The sequence below is a fragment of the Theropithecus gelada genome, chromosome 7b (genome assembly GCF_003255815.1).
Source record: "Theropithecus gelada isolate Dixy chromosome 7b, Tgel_1.0, whole genome shotgun sequence".
Taxonomy (NCBI): domain Eukaryota; kingdom Metazoa; phylum Chordata; class Mammalia; order Primates; family Cercopithecidae; genus Theropithecus; species Theropithecus gelada.
The window spans coordinates 77,435,953-77,454,225 of record NC_037675.1 but is presented as its reverse complement, the minus strand read 5'-3'; the positions used below and the strand labels follow the sequence as shown (position 1 = coordinate 77,454,225).

Below are 18,273 nucleotides of genomic sequence, written 5' to 3'. Positions count from 1 at the left end.
CCCAACTCACCCACCTGAGATGGTGAGGGCTAAAAATCTTTTTAGTCTGGTTCATTGGGGGTATAAATCACATACAATAAAAATCATCCTGGCCGGGCGTGGCGGCTCATGCCTGTAATCCCAGCACTTTGGGAGGCCGAGGCAGGTGGATCACGAGGTCAGGATATCGAGACCATCCTGGCTAACACGGTGAAACCCCGTCTCTACTAAAAATAAAAAAAAATAAAAAATAAAAAATAAAAAAAATTTAAAAAAAATTAGCCGGGCACGGTGGCAGGCGCCTGTGGTCCCAGCTACTCGGGAGGCTGAGGCAGGAGAATGCCGTGAACCCGAGAGGCGGAGCTTGCAGTGAGCCAAGATCACACCACTGTACTCCAGCCCGGGTGACAGAGCAAGACTCCGTCTCAAAAAAAAAAAAAAAAAAAATCCTTTATTGGCTGTGTGCAAAAAAGTAATCCCAGCACTCTGGGAGGCCAAGGTGGGCGGGGCGGATCACTTGATGCCAGGAGTTGAAGACCAGCCTGGCCAACATGGCAAAACCCCATCTCTACTAAAAATACAAAAATTAGCCGACATGGTTCACACACAAGTGTAATCCCAGCTACTTGGGAGGCCGAGGCAGGAGGAACTCAGAAGCTGGAGGTTGCAGTGAGCCGAGATCGTGCCATTGCACTTCGGCCTGGGTAACGGAGCAAAACTCTATCTCAACAACAACAACAAAATCATCTTTTTTTAAAGCGTAAAGTTTAATGAGTTTTTCAAATACAACAAACGGACATATGACTGCCACCACAATCAAGATATGGAACATTTCCGCCCCCCAGTCCCCACCCCCAGCAACTTCCTCTCCAGTTCCTTTGAAGTCAATCCTTGCCCTGCTCCACTTCCCCAGGTTGGTTAATTTCTGTTCCCTAAAGAGCTAAATAATTTTTTTCCCTCTTTGCTTAGTTCTCCTACTAAGTGCCATCTCCCCCATCTACATAGCCTCAATCTCCACCCAAAGAGGCACCTTCCTGTTCAACCTGTGTTCTACTGCCTTTGTCCTTAAAACTGCAAGACCACGTTGGAGGGCCTTGTGCCTTAGGGATGGTGGGGAGCTGTGCTTCCTCTCCTCTCAGAACAAGCCAGCCCCTTCACAAAACCCACAGTAGCCTCTGCTCTGCCATCAGAGCATGCCCCGCCCCGTTCTGCCATACCAGAGAGGTGGCTTTGCTTCCCGGCATCTGCCCCGGCGAGGTCTGGGGTGCAACTGCTTCTACCTCTCTTCTCCGACATCCAGAGGTGACCCCCAGATCCTGAGAGGCAACAGGTGTCACTCTAGAGGGCAGGAACCTCCTGTCTCCTGGCAGGCCTGGTATGTCACGATATCCCTTGTTCTCTGCCCATAAAGCCACCAGCAGAGGCTATCCGTGCCCTACCTCAGCAAGAAGACACCAAGCTGGCTTCTGCTCCTGCTGAGATGAGGCCAAACTCTCGCTGAGTGCCCCCTGAGGGGCTTCCAGCGCCTCCGTTTTAGGCCTTCTCAGGTGGATTGGATTCCACGTTGGCGCTTACCTGAATGAGAGAGGGATCTGCTACCGGCCCCCCACCAGGGATCCCTGACCTGAATCTCACCCACACACTGGGGTTCATGAGCCATCTGGCTTTGGAGGCGAGCCCGCTCCCTATCCCTGTAACAGGCTGTGTCTTCTCAGCCCTGGCCAGCTGCGCCACCACCAGCTCTCCATTTGGCTCATCTGGGAAGCAGACACCAACGTGGAGTTAGAAGTGCAGGAGATTTACTGAGGGTAATTTCTGGGAAAGATCAAGGGGGAGGGCAAGGAGGAGGAGCAGGAAAAGCCTTCTGGTGGTGATGAGGGTCTGAGGCCTGAGAAAGGGGAGAGGGCAGGAAGGAGGACTGGAGGGCAAGTGTCTCAGACAGCAGCACAGCTCGGAGAAAGTTCCGGCCTCCCAGTGGGGAGCGCAGTGCAAAGATTACAGCAGAAAATCCTGTGCTGGCCAGAAACGGTGAGCCCTTGTACCACCGCTGTGTTTAGTCACAGGCTGGGAAGCCCACGGTCTCAGCCTGGACACGGAGTGGCCTGTGTAGAGATGCTGCTGGCTGCTAGGTGGCCCCCGAGGCCTTTTTATAATGCCTACACCTGCAGAGGCCAGAGAAGGAAGAAGGCAAACCTCCCACCTTTCCCTGTGACTGCTGAGCATGGGACACCTGGCAAAGGGTCCTGTTACTGGTCCTGCAAATAGCCTAGGACTCTGCTTCAACTCTTGTTAGATGTGTGCCAGATACAGAGTTAGGCTGATCAGAGGAGGAGAACCCGTGGTAGGGAAACTGGGCCTTCTCCACAGCTTACATGATGTGAGGTTAGATGGCAGGCAAGGGCCCTGGTTACTGACAAAGGATGCTGGCTTTTGTTAGTAACCACGCTCCAGGCTCAGGAACATGACCTTGGTTGGATAAGTGTCATTGGGGGACAGAATCCTCACTGGCAAAATGAGAGGGCTGGGCAGGGGTCTTAAAGTGAATGCCTGCAGTGACCAGGCAAGAATGTGTCTGCGGAAGTGTATGGGCTTCTCAACTGCTACTCATTAATAGCTGTTGCTTCTCAGCTCCAGTCCATAGCTGCTGTAAGAACAGCAGCTCCATAGTGACCAGATTCTCCCATTTTCTTGCTCTTTTTTCATTTTTTTCTTTTTCTTTTCTTTTCTTTCTTTTTTTTTTTTTTTTTTTTTTTTGAGATGGAGTTTCACTCTGTCGCCGAGGCTAGAGTGCAGTGGCGCAATCTTAGCTCACTGCAACTTCCCTCACCCGGGTTCAAACAATTCTTCTGCCTCAGACTCCCGAGTAGCTGGAACTACAGGCACATGCCACCATGCCAGGCTAATTTTTTGTATTTTAGTAGAAATGGGGTTTCACCGTGTTAGCCAGGATGGTCTCGAACTCCTGACCTCGTGATCTGCCCACCTCAGCCTCCCAAAGTGCTGGGATTACAGGCATGAGCCACCATGGCTGGCTGATCCTCCCATTTTCTAAAAGAAGCTGGAAGCTGCAATTAATTTTCTGGATAGAAATAAGCAGCTGAACTTTGGGAGCAAGCGGTTATTTTCCAAGGGAAGCTGGAAGTCTAAACCTTTCAGTTTTAAATGTTGATAATTAACAAAACAATTAAAAACAGTGCATAAGCCAAACCCAACACGTCCTGTGAGTCAACATCAGCCTATGGCCTCCAGTTTGTGACCTTGGGGTAGATGTCCACTTGGGTCCAGTCAGGGCCTAATGGCCTGTGGTTTATGGTCAGGCACAACAAGTGACCACTGCCTGCCCATTCAGTGAGATCAGAACTCATCTTCATTGAGTGCTCACTTTGTGCCAGACGCTTAATGAGCATCAGCTCAGCAAGTATCAGCTCATTTAATCATCACAAGAGCCCTGTGATTCAGGAATGATTTTCAGCATCACTCCACAGATGAGAAAACTGAGGCTCAGTCGGGCGCGGTGGCTCAAGCCTGTAATCCCAGCACTTTGGGAGGCCGAGACGGGCGGATCACGAGGTCAGGAGATCGAGACCATCCTGGCTAATACGGTGAAACCCTGTCTCTACTAAAAAATACAAAAAAAAAAAAAAACTAGCCAGGCGAGGTGGTGGGCGCCTGTAGTCCCAGCTACTCGGGAGGCTGAGGCAGGAGAATGGCGTAAACCCGGGAGGCGGAGCTTGCAGTGAGCTGAGATCCGGCCACTGCACTCCAGCCTGGGCGACAGAGCCAGACTCCGTCTCAAAAAAAAAAAAACAAAAAAAAACTGAGGCTCCAGGAGTTATGAGAACATACCCCAGGTCGTACAGCTGCGATGTGGAGGAGCAGAGATGTGAACCTGGCACCATCCCCATTCTCAGCCACCACGCCTGCCTGCCTTGCTTCCTCTAGGTTGACTGTCAACTCACAAGGGACTCTTCAGCCCCACGCAGCCCACATAGCCTCCAGGGAAATTCTGGGACTGGCACTTAAGAGGAAGTCCCCAAATTCTCGTTCATTCTCCATTCAGGGCTGTGGCTCTCTCGCCCCTCCTGTGCTGTCTCTTGGGGACACACCTCCAGTCTGCTGGCAGGACGTGTGGCTGCTGGTTGGTCGGAATCTACCGCCGCTAAAGGTCTGGAAGAGATAGCGTTTTGCAGGATTCTTTCTGGTCTTCTCCCAGCCCCTCCTCAGCCAGGTGTTTTCTTGTGGGGAGCACGGGAAGGGGATGTTCTCCCTCCTCCCCGAGGCAGCGCTGGTGGCTGCAGCTGCAGCAGCTGTTCCTGGGTGGGCTGGCCAGCTAGCGTTCGGTGGGAGCCAAGAGCCCCTGCAGCCCGGGAATTCTGGGCTAATGCTCAGTCCTGGCATGGTCCCCTCTCTCACTGACCCCTCCAGTCCAGGTCACCACGACAGATGCTGGAAACATATGCCGTGAATTAATTCACTCCGGCACAGCCACAGAGGAGCGGCTTCTTCCTCGTTCTGCTCCCACCACCCTTGCTTTCCGATTTCTGCCTCGCCAAGAGAAAAAAAATCAAAGTTTTCCCCGTCCCTTGCTTCTAACACCCCCTCCACTGGGCCTTCTCTTCATTATCCTGAGCCCGCTGCCAAAGGCATTTGGCTCCTAGAGACTTCCTCACCCCCACATCCCAAGTAGGATCAAAGGGCCAAGAAGGAGTCCAGATGTCCCCCTTTCCAGCTTTGTGTCTCCAGATAGAGTATGTCCCTGTTCCTGGAACTGATGAGTGCTCGTTTCCTTTTCTTAAAGAAAGGTTGTCTCTCTGTTAGGGGCCAGAATCTCCCCACCCTTCTAGTCTTTCCTTATGTTTAACTCAAATCACTCCTGCTGCAATGAATTTCCTGGATAGAGACAAGCAGCTGAACTTTGTGAGCACGCAGTTTTGTTATTTCTCATCTTCATTCTTTCCTCTAAGGACGGGTTGGCAACATTTTTCTGCAAAGCGGCAGATAGCTAATATTTTAGGCTTTGCAGGCTGGACGATCTCTGTCACAACTAAGTTCTGCCCCTTGTAGCATAAAGGCAGCCATAGACAAGTGAGTTTTTGTAAACAAATGAGCACGTAAACATGCATGGCTGTGTTCCGGTAAAACTTTACAAGAACAAGTGGCCTTTGCTCTAAGCAAATCAGCCCCACCTCTGTTATTTCTTGGTGGGCGAAGTATTCCTCTCTCTCTCCTCCCATCTGTATTTCGCAGATCATGTGGGCTCTTTCACTCACACACTATTTCTTTGCTAGCTTGTGAGTTTCTCGAGGTCAGGAGTGTGCTTTATTTGACTTTGAACTCCTGGAATAGGCATGCAGTTAGATAGAAATGCAGTCAACACCCAGTCTTAGACTGGAAGAGCTTACAGGCTAGTGGGGAATAGAGACAGATGAGGCCTATGTTCTCAAAGCAGAGATAAACTCAATGATAGGAAGAAGGCAGGGAGGGAGGAATCAGGAGAATGTGCCTCCCACAAACTCAACAGCAACGTTTGGAAAAATTAGGAACAGAAAACAAGAAAAAAGTACTTAACCCTGATATCCTAAAGAACTGAGGCCCTGAAAAACAGTTTGGCAGTTTCTTAAAAGTTAAACGTAAACATACCATATGACCCAGCAATTTAATTCCTAGGACTCCACCGAGGCGGAATGAAAACATCTGTGCAGCCAGGCGCGGTGCTCACGCCTGTAATCCCAGCACTTTGTGGGGTCGAGGCAGGTGGATCACTTGAGCTCAGGAGTTCGAGACCAGCCTGGCCAATATGGTGAAATCCTCTCTACTAAAAATACAAAAATTAGCTGGGCGTGGTGGCACACGCCTGTAATCCCAGCTACTCGGGACTGTCCAGAATCAGCAAACTAATGGGGCCAGAGAGCAGTTGCCCAGGGCTGCGGATGACAGCAGGAATTAACTGTAAATGGACACAAGGGAATTCTGTAGGATGAGGAAAATGTTCTAGAATAGGATTATGGTGATGGCTGCAGAAACCCATACATTTCCTAAAAATCACTAAATTGTACACCTTCAGTTGTATACTTTTAATTTTGTGGCACACAAATTTTATCTAAATAAAGCTGTTACAAATAACAAAACAAAACAAAACAGAACCTGATGCCAAGCCATCTTTCCATCCATGGCTGAGAAGTGATTCATGAGGGGAGATGAAGGTGATACCCCCTAGCAAACTGCAGACACTGTTGCCATAAACTGTCACTTTTCCTATGTTAACTTTTCGATCTTATCCAGTTCTCAAATCCAACGACAGCAGTTGGCTTTTACTGGGCGCCACAATCCCAACAAGACAATACTAATATCATCCCATTTTCCAGATTAGAAAACAGGATCAGATCAAGCCTGTAATCCCAGCACTTTGGGAGGCCGAGATGGGCGGATCACGAGGTCAGGAGATTGAGACCATCCTGGCTAACATGGTGAAACCCCGTTTCTACTAAAAAAAATACAAAAAACTAGCCAGGCATGGTGGCGGGCACCTGTAGTCCCAGCTACTCGGGAGGCTGAGGCAGGAGAATGGCGTAAACCTGGGAGGCAGAGCTTGCAGTGAGCTGAGATCCGGCCACTGCACTCCAGCCTGGGCGACAGAGCAAGACTCCGTCTCAAAAAAAAAAAAAAAAAAGAAAGAAAGAAAAGAAAACAGGATCAGAAAGGGAAAGTAGCTTGCTCCAGGGCCCACAGCTACATGGCAGAGCTGGGACTGGAGCCCCATTCTGCCTGATTCTAGAACCTGTGCTCTTTGCCACTGTTACTTACTCCTATTCCCTCTACCTACCCTTTTCCCCATTGACTCTTTGACCTCAAGGAGAAAAGCATGGTGCTGCTTGGTCAAGCAAGGCAGAGTCTATGCTTCCATATCTCTCTGCAGTAAACAGCACCTTGCATGCAGGTCTCCGGCAGCAATGAGCCCAGAAGCATCCTTACCTACTAAGCAGGAAGACCTTGATTTGTTCAAGTAACACATTTTGATCAAGCAACACTGAACAGGTGGTGGCATCACTTTCCAATGGGAGCATGTAGTTATAAAAGCCCGTCTGGACTGTCCTGGGGTTTAGCAAAGATGAGTCACCAGTCAGGGATAGAGATGACCTAAGCTTCAGCTGCTGGCCTGCCTGGATGAATTTCTGGCTTGAGCTCTTCACTGGGAGCCGAGTTCCCAGTGAGCACTCTGTGCAGGGGCCTTATAGTGCCTCTCTGGCTGCCTGGTGCAGTGGGCACACCCTCCTTCCTGGCGGGGAGCTGGCAGCAGACTCCTAACCTCTGGTCTCTGACAGACAGAGCTCATTGCTCTCCTCTCCTGCAATGCAGCATCAATAGTTCCGCCTCTTCCAGGCCAAGGCATGAAGAGGCCATGCAATAGTTTGAGGAAGGTTTTCCATAGTCTGCCTGTCAAGCCCAAGGAAGCCTGAGAATGCTGTCATCACAGGAGGGAGGGGACCCCAGACACCCAGAGGCCTTTTCTGTGACAAGCTGGGCCTTGGGCAGAGTGAGCCAGAGAATCTTCTCTTTCCTTGTTACCCCCACCCGGGGCACCTTGACTTCCAGCCACTCCTCCAACAGGTCAGGCACATGCCTTCCTCCGGGTTTTTGCAAATACTGTTCCTGCTACTGAGAGCGCTGTTCCCTGGGCACCAGTCTCACTCCTTCCTTCACCTGGTCAGGTGTGTGCCCAAATGCTCCCTTCTCAGGGAGGCCTCCCCTGATTGCCCTACTAAAAAATCACAACCCCCCTCCCCAGCACTCCCTTCCCTGTGCCGGCTTCATTTTTCTCTACAGTATCTCTTACCACCTGAGACACTATCTATTTTACTTTATTTGTCCATCTCCCCTTCCAGAATGTAAGCTCTATAAGGCAAGGGAGTTTCACCTGTCTAGTTCTGTATCTGGAGTGCCTAGAACGGAGCATGGCCTGAAGGAAGTGGCAATCAATTATTTCACAAAGTAATGAACTTCCCCGTCACAGCCTAGCCTATGAACGGCATCTCTGCAGTGACCATCCAATGCCAAAGACACCAGGGGAGATTTTGTCAGAGACCAGCTGGGCTACCCAAGCCTGCTCAGAGGTGACTTGAGCCAGTCTAGGAGTAACTGGTAAGGAACTGGTTAACAAGCCATGTATGGCAGAGAAATGGCAGCATTTCTTCACTTCATGCTCCCCCATGCCTGCACAAAACCATATTGCTGCTACCTGTGGATGCTTGCTGATTCTGTCATTGCCCTCTTGGGCTACCTTCCCGAAAGGCTCTCTGAAGTCAAGTATATGACACCGCTGGATGTAACCTAAGGCAGGTATTTTCCATGTCAGATGAGAACTGGGGGGGTCGTAGATTCTGGAACATCCCATTTCTCTGGCACCCTGAAGATATGATATGCAAATGCTGGGAAAAGGAAAATGCCCAGACAGGACGTGGCCAGGGCACAGGACAAGTGAAGGGAGACTCAGTCACATGTGGCCTGGACCTAATTTGTCTGAGCTCAATTTGCTCAACACGGAGCTGCTCCTACCCAGGTCTCACCGCCCTGGGGCCAGGACTCTTGAGCTCACCCATGCTGCCAGGCTTCACAAGAGGGGACTGACAGAAGCCCAATGCTCTGTGGTCACTCCACAGACAAGAGTGGGGGCTGGGGAGGGGGATGGCTGTGGACTTCTTTCTCCCGATGAACTTGTAATTCTGTCTGCTATAAACTGGATTACTTTCCCAAGCTGAAGGCAGCAGGGGTAACAGAAACACAGGTGTTAAGGCGCTGTGGCATCAGAACTTGGAATTCCAGCTCCGCCACTCAGCTGGATAATCTTGGGCGATCTCTTAACCTCGCTCAGCCTCAGTTTCCTCATCTGTAAAATGGGATAACCACAGCATCTGCTTCACTGGGAGGCTGTGAGGATGAAACCTGATCATTCCTATGTGCTGAGCCCAGCACCTGGCATGCAGTGAGAGCTCCATGTCAGATCTCGTTGCTGCTGTTGTTGTAAAAGAAAGGGAGAAAGGAAGTCAGCCCCTAGCCACTTGCTCAGGTTGGCTGGAGACCTCCAAGGTTATCAGAGTCCTGAGGCAGTTGGATTTCCAGTAATTAAGGGAGTAGAAATACAGCCTTTCTCCTTTGGGTTTCAGAATGATGTAGACTCAAGCAAAACTAGCCTGGATAGAAACTTTTCAGTGGCCATGGGAATTATTCCAAAGAGGGGCTGCCTGGGCTAAAAGTGTGACTCTGGAAAAGGAGGAAATGGAACCCTAAAGCCACTAAATCCCCGAGTTTATAATTAACAGACAAGCATTCACTCTGCCTGTTCCGGAGCCATGTGGCTCGCCGGGGAAGGGCACCGTAGTCACACAAAAATAACCCCCCAGTGGGTTTTTGATGTGTTGAGCCTCTTTGTTTTTCTGAATTTTAATGAAGAGCTTTCCAGGCAGGATAAGAGAAGCACTCAGCACTCCCTATGGCTGGGGAGTGGGCCTTAGTTAGCTGCTGCCAGCCTAACCCAAAGCCCCATCCAAGAGAAGCAGGCAGTGAAGGGGCTCTGTCCTCAGATAAAGTCTCAGGGAGGAAAAGAGAAAAACAAAAACAAAAGACATCTCTGTGTAGGAGAAGGGTGGGACTCTGCTCCTGATCGCAGCACATCTTGGAACCAGGCGGTTATAATACTCGCAGCAGTGGAGATGGCTGCCACGTACGTGAAACGATAAGGAGAAGGGAGGCCCAGGCTCCGTAAGAGAGGGCTTCCATGGAATTCTCAGGGCTGCTGGCTGGCCCCTTCCCATGAGAATCAGAAATGAGGCTCTGGGAACCTGTAGAAGCTTTTGGAGCTCAAGGCATGGGTTGCAGGAAGAGGGGAGAAAGAAGAATGTTTCACAACAGCCACCAAACCCTGATGCAAGTGAAGAATGGGTCTCCTTATCCATCCCACGGCTTCCTCCTGCTGCTGCAGCTGCCTGGAAGCCTATGATGCAGGTGGCAGTGCTGCATCACTAAGGTCACAAACAAAGGGTCCAGAGCACCCATGGGAAGGGAGGCCCCGCCCCAGAACCCCAGCGGGCAACTGTCTGCAACCTCCTGAGAAGTGAATACCTTTCAGCAGGAGTACCCACTCCTTCTCCTCCTGAATCAAACTCTTCCACATGCTCCACAACAAGGCCGCGAGTTTCGAGTTCCTATCAGCTGGTTTAAAAGTTCTCCTAAGCCGGGCGCGGTGGCTCAAGCCTGTAATCCCAGCACTTTGGGAGGCCGAGACGGGCGGATCACGAGGTCAGGAAATCGAGACCATCCTGGCTAACATGGTGAAACCCCGTCTCTACTAAAAAATACAAAAACCTAGCCAGGCAAGGTGGCGGGCGCCTGTAGTCCCAGCTACTCGGGAGGCTGAGGCAGGAGAATGGCGTGAACCCGGGAGGCGGAGCTTGCAGTGAGCTGAGATCTGGCCACTGCACTCCAGTCTGGGCGACAAAGCGAGACTCTGTCTCAACAACAACAACAAAAAAGTTCTCCTTCACTTGTGATACATTTTTCCAAGAAGGGACTGGAAAGAAATGGAGGAGATGGCACAGAATAAAGCAATTTATTGCAATTGAATTATCCAATGTGTTTGACTGAATATAAATATTTTTATTACAAAATATTCCAGGTAAAAATTCAGAGCTGCTTGCAAGCTTCTTTAGCTTTCAGCTCACTGGATTTCTTCATGTCTAGAGCATGGGTGACGGGCTCAGGTGTGCCTGGCCTGCCCCGCAGGGTCCTCCTTCTCCGTCTGCAGTGGGTCCCACTCAGTGAGGACCTCTGAGGACACCTCAGTGAACAGATGGTCCCAGTCCCAGCCGACGTCATCCTGCCAAGAAGGGTTTCGCTGGGTAAGACAAAGAAAGGCCTTTTTCCTCAACTTTAGCTGACTCCTCCCTCCCATCCAGGCCTCAGGGAGGCACAGGCCAGCCCGGGAGTCGGCTGGTTATGGGAATGCCAGAGCTGAGAGATCGGGGAACTGCTGCCACCACTGTACCTCCCGGACTTCATGCTCTGGCGCCAGCACTTTGGTGAGGAGTTTCAGGTCGATCTCTCCATCCTGTGAATGCAAACAAAAAAGGTCAGCCTGAGGACCTTGAGGGCTTTCAGGCAACTCTTTCTCACAAAATCAGGATCAGTTTTTGTGTATCAGAACTTCCCAAACTGAGACCTGCAGGAACGCCTTCACAAGAGAGTAAAATCATGAATAAACCACATGCCCACTGAGAAATGAGGGAAGGCTATGCTCCCTACATGCTGGGCGTGATTTGGGGCAAAGGACCATACCAGGAGGGCAGAGCGTGACAGCAGCATGTCCACAGGGACAGAGGGAAGTGGGGTGCCATCAGGTGCCAAGGGGGCAGCCAGGTGGGAGCCTGGCACTGAGAAACACTGGAATATGTTGGGTCCAGGGTTGCTGTGAGATGAACGAGGATAAAACCTGCAGCAGAGGTATGGGTACCAGGCAGCCAGCCTCAGGGACTGGCGGAGGCGCTGTACAGCTTGGGAGGAACTGAGAAATCTCTACGGATTGGAGCCCGTTGCTTGGGGCCCGCCTCTCTATGCAGAAGTTGTTCCACTCACCAACGTCTGAATGGCTGAGTACTTCATGAGGTCATTGTCCAGGTCACGGTAGGTCATCACCCGCTTTATCTGGATGCTGAAGGAAAGAGAGAGCGAGAGGAGGGAACCCCAGGCAGGACCCATTCCAGGAGTGCTGCTGGGCCACCGTCCCCAGAGCCTTGTACACAGCTGGGGATGACCAGAATGGGAATAAAATGTCTTAACAAAATGGGAACCCTGGATGGAGTCCAATACCAGAAAGATCCAGATTGACATTGGGGGCGTCAAAGGTCCACTGTAGATGATATCTGGAGTGTATTAATTACACGTTCTTTGCTTCCCCAATCATATCTGATTTAACCTACCTGGGAGGGGCTGCCACTTGCAAAACAAAGTCTTCTTCCTGTACTTCCTCCAGATCCGGAATGATAGGAATATCTGCAAGGAGAGGCAGAAGCAACACTGCCTGCAGAACTCACAGGGATTGTGCCTGCTTCTCCACTTCTCACTCATTCCCCTTCCACACACCAGCCATGGGGCTGTGGGCTGGGGCAGGAAGGACACTCAGATACAAACCGGGGGAGGATCAAAGGTGGTGTTTCAGTGATGCCTGAATCCCAGGCCTCACTCCAGAACCTGCTGAGGTAGAACCTCCTGGGTAAGGCTCAAGCATCCGGATTTTTTTTCCCAGGCGTTCCTTGGTGATCCTGATGCGTGTGACAGGATAGGAGCCACTATAGTGGATCTCCAAGGAGAAATGTAAAGAAATAAATGTAACAAAGGGCTTATTAGAGGGGAGGAAAGAAGAGGAACTGACAAGTGAGCCTGGCATGGTCAGGGACAGAGGAATTGAGAATGTGTAGTGCCACAAAGCGGATGTCGCAGTGAGTGCCACTCCTCATGACCCAGATCTCTATGTGCATTAGCCCCGGAGTGCAACCATCAGGGCCCTCAGCCTGCATCTCAAGGGCGTCTTCCACCTAATGACATAGGCTGACTCCCTGGGATCCAGGTCTCCATTCACCAGATCTAATGTAATCAGTGATGCTGATTCTACGATCCTGCTTTTCTTGTTGTCTCAAGATTTTCCATCTCTGAACTCTCCAGACAATGTAAGAGGAGACACGAGGCCATTTCTTTCACCGGTCCAACAAAATCATGCAAATAGAGAAACTGGGAAACCAGTCCATCCCTTAACTGTGGCAACTTGCTTAAGTGACCAAAAATTGTCCATGTTCTCTTGGGTCAACCTAACACCCTAAAGAAACATTTCCTTCTCCAAACGAGTATCACTGACTGGTTAAGAGATTTTGTTTTAAACAGTCAGGGGTGGGGGAGAAGAGAGAGATGGTGCAAGAAAAAAGGCCTGGTGGGGTGAGACAGTCCTGGAATTCCCAAAGCAACTATAAATACGGAAAGAAGGAAAAGTCCCAAAGAGAGACTGGTGAAGACATCTCATTTCTGCTTTCATGGATTGAATTCAATCTTAGTTTTACAAGAGGTGCAAAATCGTTTCAAGAACAGCTGAGAAGACCCTTTTGCCACTTTCAGGCAATTCATGATTTAGACTTTTCGATCACTCTAGTCAAGCAATGCCAGAGGATGGAAATGTCAGTTCCAAGCCTGGTGTCTTTATTATGACTTCCGACTGTGGAGACACAGGTGTTGTACCTGGAAAAAGAGAGCATGCAAGGGAGAGACAGAGACAGAAAGAGACAGGCAGCGAAAACAAGGGATAAAAAGTGTGAAAAGGGATAAAAATAAAAAGAAATTGCTGATAGGGAAAATAAAGAAGAGATACATTCACCACCCCCCAAATAATGAACCACATTCAGCAAGTCTTATATCTAGAAAGAAGCTGTTCGGAGCTTAGATTATCTCTCTCTATTCTGCTAGAGAGTTGGAGATGGAATGCTCTAAGATTCTATTGCTTATGCTAATAGAAATTTAGCTTTCTTTTTCCCTCCCGTTCTGTGTGATTAATACAGTCCATTGTGCAGGCTGCTGAGAATGCTGTGCCCCAGGCTGGTGAGACTGCACAGGCCCTGCGGAGGGACAGGGAGGAAGCTGGCTGTGCCATGCACCATCGGCAGCGTGACAGTTTTGGAGTGCGCCTGGCTCTCCTCGGGTGCAGAGTCCAGCCTGAGATGAATATTCAGAAGTTGGTGAGAAAATGCCCCGTGCTGAGTTTAGGGCTCAGGACAGGGTCTTCCCAAACTCCCCTTTCCCTCCACAACTTTAGCATTTGGGTCCTGTCAACTCTGCCCAGCGTCTTGGGGCTCTGAGGAATTGCACTTCTGCCCGATGTCCACTCTCACTCCCCACAGGCGTCCCTCTTCGTCCCCAACCCCCTCCTCCAAATGTGCACAAAGTGTGTGGGGCTGGCCCATCTGTGACAGATCAGAGGTCAGCTCAGGCCTTGGCAAAGGGGCCGCTCAGAGCGGCGCTGGTGGGGCTGGCCACACAGTGGGATTTCTCTCTAATTGGAAGCCTGGTGCCCAGCAGAACTCGGTGAACCGCCTGAGTGGGACAGAGCCAGCGATGACAGCCAGGCCAAGGCAAGCTGGAACATTCTTGTGCGGTGACAGCTTGAGCCATCGCAGCAGAGGCAGGCTATCCAACTCCGGCCCCCAGCAGAACAGGTGTCTGCAGAGCAGGTTTTGGGCAAACTTCAAAGAACTTCAGAATTTTACAGTTTCTGATTTACAATCACAGGCAAGTGCTCATGAGCACATAACATGTTCTGGGGAATTTTTTTTCTCTTTATCTCCTTCCCTCCTCCCCACTCCCCTACTCTCACATATACCACGAACGAACACAGAAAAAAAGAAAACAGCCTTAAGAAACCAGCTTCTTTACAAAATTACCTCTGAGCAGTGATCTGGCCTGCCTCCAGTAAGAGACAGTGACGACCTGCAAAGGCGGACTGGGGATGCAGCCTGATTCAGGTTGTAAAGTCTGACATGCAAAACACACGATTTTAACAGAGACAATACGAGGAAGACAGGACTCAGTTCTGGTACTATTGAAAAGCAACCACCATTTAAAAAAATCCAAAAATTATGTTTATTTCCTTTTCTTCAATTTTGCTAATACCGAGAAGAACATGAACAGCTGCAATGAGGTCAGGGGCGTGCTATGTAGAACTCCCGCTCCGTGGTGAAGAGGCAGGCTCTGGAGGAAGGAGGGTCCGCTCCAAACCCTGGCTCCACCACCTACTAGTTGTGTGACTTTTTCTCTCTATGCCTCAATTTCTTCATCAATAAAATGAAGATCAGACTCACGCCCACCCAGTCAGTTGCTGTAAGTATTAAATGCAATGATCTTTATACAATACTAGCACTGTGATCAGTATATAATAGTCAATAACTATTCTTACGGACTTAACCGATATTATAATATTACATATGTAGAGAAACTATATGGCTCCACCTTCATTTTCTCCTGCCAGCGATGACCATTTTTCAGAAGAGAACACTGAGGCTAAGCAAGATTAAGCGGCTTGCATGGGGTGAAACTATGAGTAATGGACTTCAATGTGGCTGTGATGCCTCAGCCCTGCCACGCCCCACACAGGCTTTCTTCTCAAAAGTGAAATGCCTTCAAAGACCCCTCCTCCTATAGTGAAAGGGTGAGACAGCTGCCCATGTTCAAGACAGCTTTCACTTAATGTCCTGTGAAACTTAGGGTTAGTAGGGTTAGGGTTGAGGAGTTAAAGAAGGAAAGTATTTCTGCATTGAGGACAGGGCAGCTGAAGCTGAAGGAGAAGCAGGATTCGGCTAGGCGGGGAACATGTGCAAAGGTGCTCGGCGGTGAGAAGTAACTGGCAACACTGGAGAAATGGAAGGCGGGACGTTGTGGCTGGGCTACGCCAGACCCCTTCCAAGGCATGATGGGGGAAAACCCAGAGGGACTAAGCAGGATAGAAAATGCATGTTCCTTCCTTAGTGGATCACTTCTGAATCTAACAAGCAGAAATAAGAGCTTCCTACTTTATCCTTCCATAATACTTTATTCATGGCCACGGGGTAGCTCTCATTACCTTGCAGGAGGTAGAATCCATGAAATTTGCCCCAAGTCTGTCCCCTGGATGATGAACTAGCTGAAAGCAAAGCCACAACCCAGCATCTGTGCATTCCAAGGACTGGAAGAATTAGGAACAACTGAATAGAACTGCATTCAACAGATGCTCCTCAGGTCAGGAAGTGACACACACGGAAGAGCCATGTCAACCTTCTCTACTTCTCTACATTGTTCCAGTTAGAGTTGCTACTGAGTCCTAAAGCTGCCTGAGTAGGATTCACCTCACAAGAACAAAGAGTAATCCTTGGCTACTTCCTGGATTTGATAACATCATAGCAACATTTGGCTTCCTTCAGAGCTGCAAGGCCCCCTGGGAAACGCTTGTGCATATCTAAGAAACAATGGATGCGTGGAGACAAAGTTTCAGAGGAAGAGTCATTCAAACTTGGTCCAATATGGTCCATTTGGCGTCCATCCTGAGGCTGGGTCACACTGCTCTTCACCAATCTCCACATTCTGGAAGCACCCAACAGAGGCTTATGAATGCACAGCAACAGCAGTACAGATCTATTTGAAAAAGAGAGATCGCCAAATGGGAAACCCATTTTGATACTAGAACACTAGTCTGCCGACACCCAACACATCTACCCAATACATCGTTCAGCAGATGATACCACAGAAATAAATGGGTGCTGCCTAAATAAATAGAAACTTATGGAACACCAATAGATCAATTACAACTGGTTTCAAAGATGTGAGCTGTTGGATGTGAGGGCAACTGCCATTTGCCCTGAAATACATTCATTATGGATAATATCATCACATGTGCACACTAAAATGCTAATTACCTAGCAGAGTCCCAGAAGGATCCTTTTCAGTTCCCGTGGCCTGATAGTCAAAAGCCTACCTGCCTCTTCCAATGAAGCCAGCCCCAAATCTCTGTGATGCGTTTTGTGATAGCATGCACAAGACGTTCAGATCCAGCTGTTGTTTGCCTGTTTGGGTACCGCTAGAACAGAAAGTGACTTCTTAGATTGGACTTAGCTTGCAATGAGTATACCCCAAGCACTACCCAGCTCTTCACCTGGAGTATAAATCTAACTCCAGCAGGAAGGAGAGAACAAAGGAGACACCCCAGTCTGGCCCCTGGGTCCCACCCAGGCAGAGATGTTTCAGGCAGGGAGCTTCTTCTCTCAGTAACCCTTTAGGGTCTACTCTGCTAATTTTCTTGGTTGGGGATTTCTGAGTAGGATTCCCTGGTCTTGTTCAGAAGGGCTTCTATAGAACTACGGAGTCTCTTCTGTACTCCAGCACTTTCTCACCTTGACATCTGAGCAAACGATACAAATGGTTGGCTTAGCTTTCCAGCTTCTTTAGGGTGCTTAATGATGACACCACCCCGCTCACTTCATTTACTCAATGAGCTTCCAAAGGCAAATGCTCTGTTTGGTTACACGCAATCTCTTCCCAAACTTCTTTCCCACTCAGTGCCCTGGCCACTGCAGAGCACTCACAGGCTGTTCAGGGCTCACATCCACCACACCCAGCCAAGTTCAACAACCAATCCACATGAAAGCGATCTGGACATGCTGCTTAAGGACACCCCAGTAAGAGCAGTCCAGACAAACCCCTGATTCTATGTCCAAAGTCACCAGACACTCAGAACTCTCCAGTGGAAGAAAACAATGCCCATGTTTTTAGGAGATGACAACTTAAAACCAGAGATCATTATAATTTTTCTCTGCAGCTGCAAAACTTTGTTTTACTGAATGCTGTTACCTTCTGCATCACGTATGGGGAATTTTAAACAGGCAAATGGAAGAAGGTCTGATTGAAGATGAAGTTAAGTGAAAGAAATTGGTCTCATTTAGCACATGACAGGATTCATCTGTGTTCCCAAGTCCACTGAGGTGGCATCATGGGCGTTTCATATTCATGAGCTGCTGCGACACTATGTCCCCTCATTTACAAAGAGCCGTGTTCAGCAAATTCTGTCCCTGTGGACACTCCGTGCATTTCATGGTCTTGTCAGAGAGACATCAAACGCTCCAGTAACCAAATACCAGAAAATGGCTTTAATTAGTGGATCTCAATCGTATAAATAATTTTTTTTCTAAGCGAAAAAATTGAGAATTTTTTAAAAGGGAAAAGAAAAGGGAAAGCAGGAGGCAACAGGCTTCAAACACCCGAAGGAACGAGGGAAAGAGGCAGTCTCAGAGGAGCTCCCGCGCGGTCCCCTGCACTCCTCGAATCAGGGGACAAGGGGCACAGACACGTCTCAGGTCTCTGGCAGGTCTGCGTTATGAAGACGTGTCCCTTGTGATTTCACCTGATTAGAGCTGGGTCCAGGGCTGTGCTCGTTACTGGCAGGTAGGAGAGAAAGAGTCTGAAAACTGCGACAGTGGCTACGGAGCCACGCTGCAAAAGCTGTGGACCAGGACTGACCGCACGCAGCATGCGCTGGCCCTGCAGACACAGCGGGGCGTGTGGTCAGGAGCCATGCACGAGCAGGTCCCTGAGGAGGCGTGCGATGGGGAGGCAGGGAGAGGAGGCCCTGTTCTGCAGTGCCAGTTTGGGGTGCCCATACGTTGAAATGCCTCCATGCTCCTCCAAACTGAATCTCTCCTGATACTGCTGGGATAAAAGGATCACAGACCTTAAGAGGAG

The 18,273-nt window shown here is 49.6% G+C and overlaps 1 protein-coding gene across 2 annotated transcripts in view; it reads right to left on the bottom strand.

The window, feature by feature from the left end:
• Nucleotides 1-10,556: 10,556 nt before the first annotated feature.
• The window catches only part of IFT43 (intraflagellar transport 43), a 96,837-nt gene continuing 89,120 nt past the window's right edge, over nt 10,557-18,273 (bottom strand). For both annotated transcript variants that reach the window (XM_025392856.1, XM_025392855.1), the window contains exons 6-9: nt 11,949-12,021; nt 11,605-11,680; nt 11,018-11,080; nt 10,557-10,849 (exon numbers count right to left, since the gene is read on the bottom strand). In XM_025392856.1, coding sequence (XP_025248641.1) covers nt 10,730-10,849; nt 11,018-11,080; nt 11,605-11,680; nt 11,949-12,021 — 332 coding nt within the window. In that variant the 3' untranslated portion in view covers nt 10,557-10,729. The remainder of the gene's footprint in view (nt 10,850-11,017; nt 11,081-11,604; nt 11,681-11,948; nt 12,022-18,273) is intronic.